Source organism: Salmo salar, chromosome 04 (genome assembly GCF_965601325.2).
Source record: "Salmo salar chromosome 04, fSalSal1, whole genome shotgun sequence".
Taxonomy (NCBI): Eukaryota; Metazoa; Chordata; class Actinopteri; order Salmoniformes; family Salmonidae; genus Salmo; species Salmo salar.
The window spans coordinates 34,818,905-34,821,369 of NC_138294.1; the positions used below are offsets into that span (position 1 = coordinate 34,818,905).

General features: G+C 39.0%; 1 protein-coding gene across 1 annotated transcript; it reads left to right on the forward strand.

The window, feature by feature from the left end:
* The first annotated feature begins 1,898 nt into the window (after positions 1 to 1,898).
* On the forward strand, positions 1,899 to 2,465 carry LOC145878516 (uncharacterized). The gene is made up of 2 exons (XM_082973795.1): positions 1,899 to 2,051; positions 2,208 to 2,465. Exons 1-2 carry the CDS (start codon positions 1,899 to 1,901, stop codon positions 2,463 to 2,465), a joined length of 411 nt encoding a protein of 136 aa, XP_082829921.1.

Sequence of the window (2,465 nt, forward strand, 5' to 3'; positions counted from 1 at the left end):
ACCAAGAAGGAGATTTATGGAGTGCTGCATCAGATGACCTGGCCTCCATAATCACCCGACCTCAACCCAATTGAGAGGATTTGGGATGAGTTGGACCGCAGAGTGAAGGAAAAGCAGCCAACAAGTGCTCAGAATATGTGCGAACTCCTTCAAGACTGTTGGAAAAGCTTTCCAGGTGAAGCTAGTTAGATAATGCCAAGAGTGTGCAAAGCTGTCATCAAGGCAAAGGGTGGCTACTTTGAAGAATTTAAAATCAAAACTATATTTTTATTTTTTAACAATTTTGTGGTTACTACATGATTAAATGTGTTATTTCATAGTTTTGATGTATTCACTATTATTCTACAATATAGAAAATAGTAAAAATAAAGAAAAACCCTTGAATGAGTAGGTGTGTCCCAACTTTTGACTGCCACTGTATATATTCAAACCACTTCATATATTGAGTGACTTCAATTCCAATGTACACCATATGCATGTATGCATGTTCAGTATTTGCTTTATGTATTCATGTACTGTCTGTGTGCAATGTATGAGGAAAACTGTAGTGGTACACCTCATTGTATGGTTTTAGAAAAATATGTTGATGAACAGATTTGACAGCGAAGGACTTGGAGCTGTGAAAGTGAGAGGTTTGCTAAGGAAACTTGGACTGAGCCAGAGAAAGACCTCAGACACCAACGATAATAATGATCATCAAGTTTCATCTTCTGTCAAGGATGAAGACACCAAAGGTAAGAACAATGTAAAGACATTCTGCATATCTTCATATTCCATCAGAAACAGTATGAGTCAAAAGAAGTGATGCTGTTCACCACATTTGGTAATGTCTCTTACTTTGTTGTTACTTAAACTTCAGTATTTACAAAAGTTTTGACTCAAGTATTACATTTTTGCATATACTTAAAGATGCAGTCCGGGATCTTAAGCACAAAATTCGTAACATATTTTACTAATTGAATTCATAACATATCATATGAATTGCACACACACACAGAAATGTTTTTTTGCAGGACGTAACTTATCAGATGAAATGGATGATATTGTACACAATTGGATGACGTAGTACACAAAAAACGGGAACCCGTTTTGGCTCGTGAGCACCACTTTCAAAACTGTTGTCTGAAATTATACAAAAGTTCTGGAGCATCATTTTAAGTATTACGTTTTTAAGTAAGTGTTAACTTTTGCATGTACAAACATCTGTCAATGTTTCAGTGGGTTGAAGCATGGCTCTTGCAACACCAGGGTTGTGTCTTTGAATCCCGTAGTGTAACACACTTAATGTAGGTGTCCCTTTCGTATGTTGCATGGATAGAAGCATCTGCTAAATGACCATGTTATCAATACTATTATCAAACATTACATCCAGAGACAAGAATAGTTAGTGATTGCTGTGACCAAGAGTTACCTATAGAGGGCACTGTAGTATCATACCAGTCAAAGGCACCTCACCCTTGTAAAAATACTGTACAGTTCTACATCTTTAATCCATTCAAAGTCCTCTAAATTAATATGTATCATTTTAAATGTTTGATGTTGGATATTCTTCTGGTCTGAGTAACCCATAACCCCTATGATATTGAAGCTGTTACTCTCCAAGGTATAACTGGGTTAATATGCAATCCACAGTTGGGAAATAAGGGGCAATTTCCCCTGAAATTAAAGGTGCGATCTGTAGGTTTTCCACATGCAAACAAGCCTTATTTTCTTAAATAATTATTCATTAATAAATTAATACATTTATTTATTAGTTAAGTTTAGGTACATGCAAATTCTTCAAATTTCGAGGGCTATGTGTCCGTAGCTGAAATTATCATTGATGCGTGCCAGTGGGGCATTTTACAGTTTGCTCATTGATACTAAACCACTCTTTTTCCTTTACCCATCATGGCCTTATGCTTTCAGCCAGACCCAGGGCCCTGTCGAAGTCGGAGGAGGAGCGTGGGGTATCCATCGCCATGGAGAAGTGGCTGAAGGACAAGTTTAGGGAGGGCGTCCAGAGAATGAAATCCCAGTTTGACCAACTGGATCCAGACCAGACCTGCAAGGTGAGTCTGTTGACAGCTAGGGATTGGAGACAAGTGAAGATTCAATATTGTTTCACTTCTAGTCAAACTATTGGCCTGGTATTGAACTGAAGAAAGAAATAAAGAAATTCAAAGTATTTAAACTAGGTCTGTGTGTTTGCCGGGACATTTGTCTAGGTTGGCCTGGAGGAGTTTCTACAGGTGCTGAAGACCTTTGGCCTGAATCTAAAGAGGGAGCATGTGGGCTTGTTTTTGGCTCGCTGTGGCCTGGGACTCAACAAGACAGGTGTGATCCATTACCCAGAGTTCCTCCGCATGTTTCAGGACCGCAGCGAGGAAGGGGTCACACACAGGATCCTATCCAACCCACAACACAGGTCAGAGTTCACAGCCAGACAGTTACAATCCAATGGGAAAAACTGGTTGTATCCTTGA

Excerpts from the sequence above, each read along its gene's own strand:
- LOC145878516 (XM_082973795.1), top strand. The coding sequence starts at position 1,899 with ATGCTTTCAGCCAGACCCAGGGCCCTGTCGAAGTCGGAGGAGGAGCGT. Across the intron at positions 2,052-2,207 it reads ATCCAGACCAGACCTGCAAG|GTTGGCCTGGAGGAGTTTCT; the intron begins GTGAGTCTGTTG and ends ACATTTGTCTAG.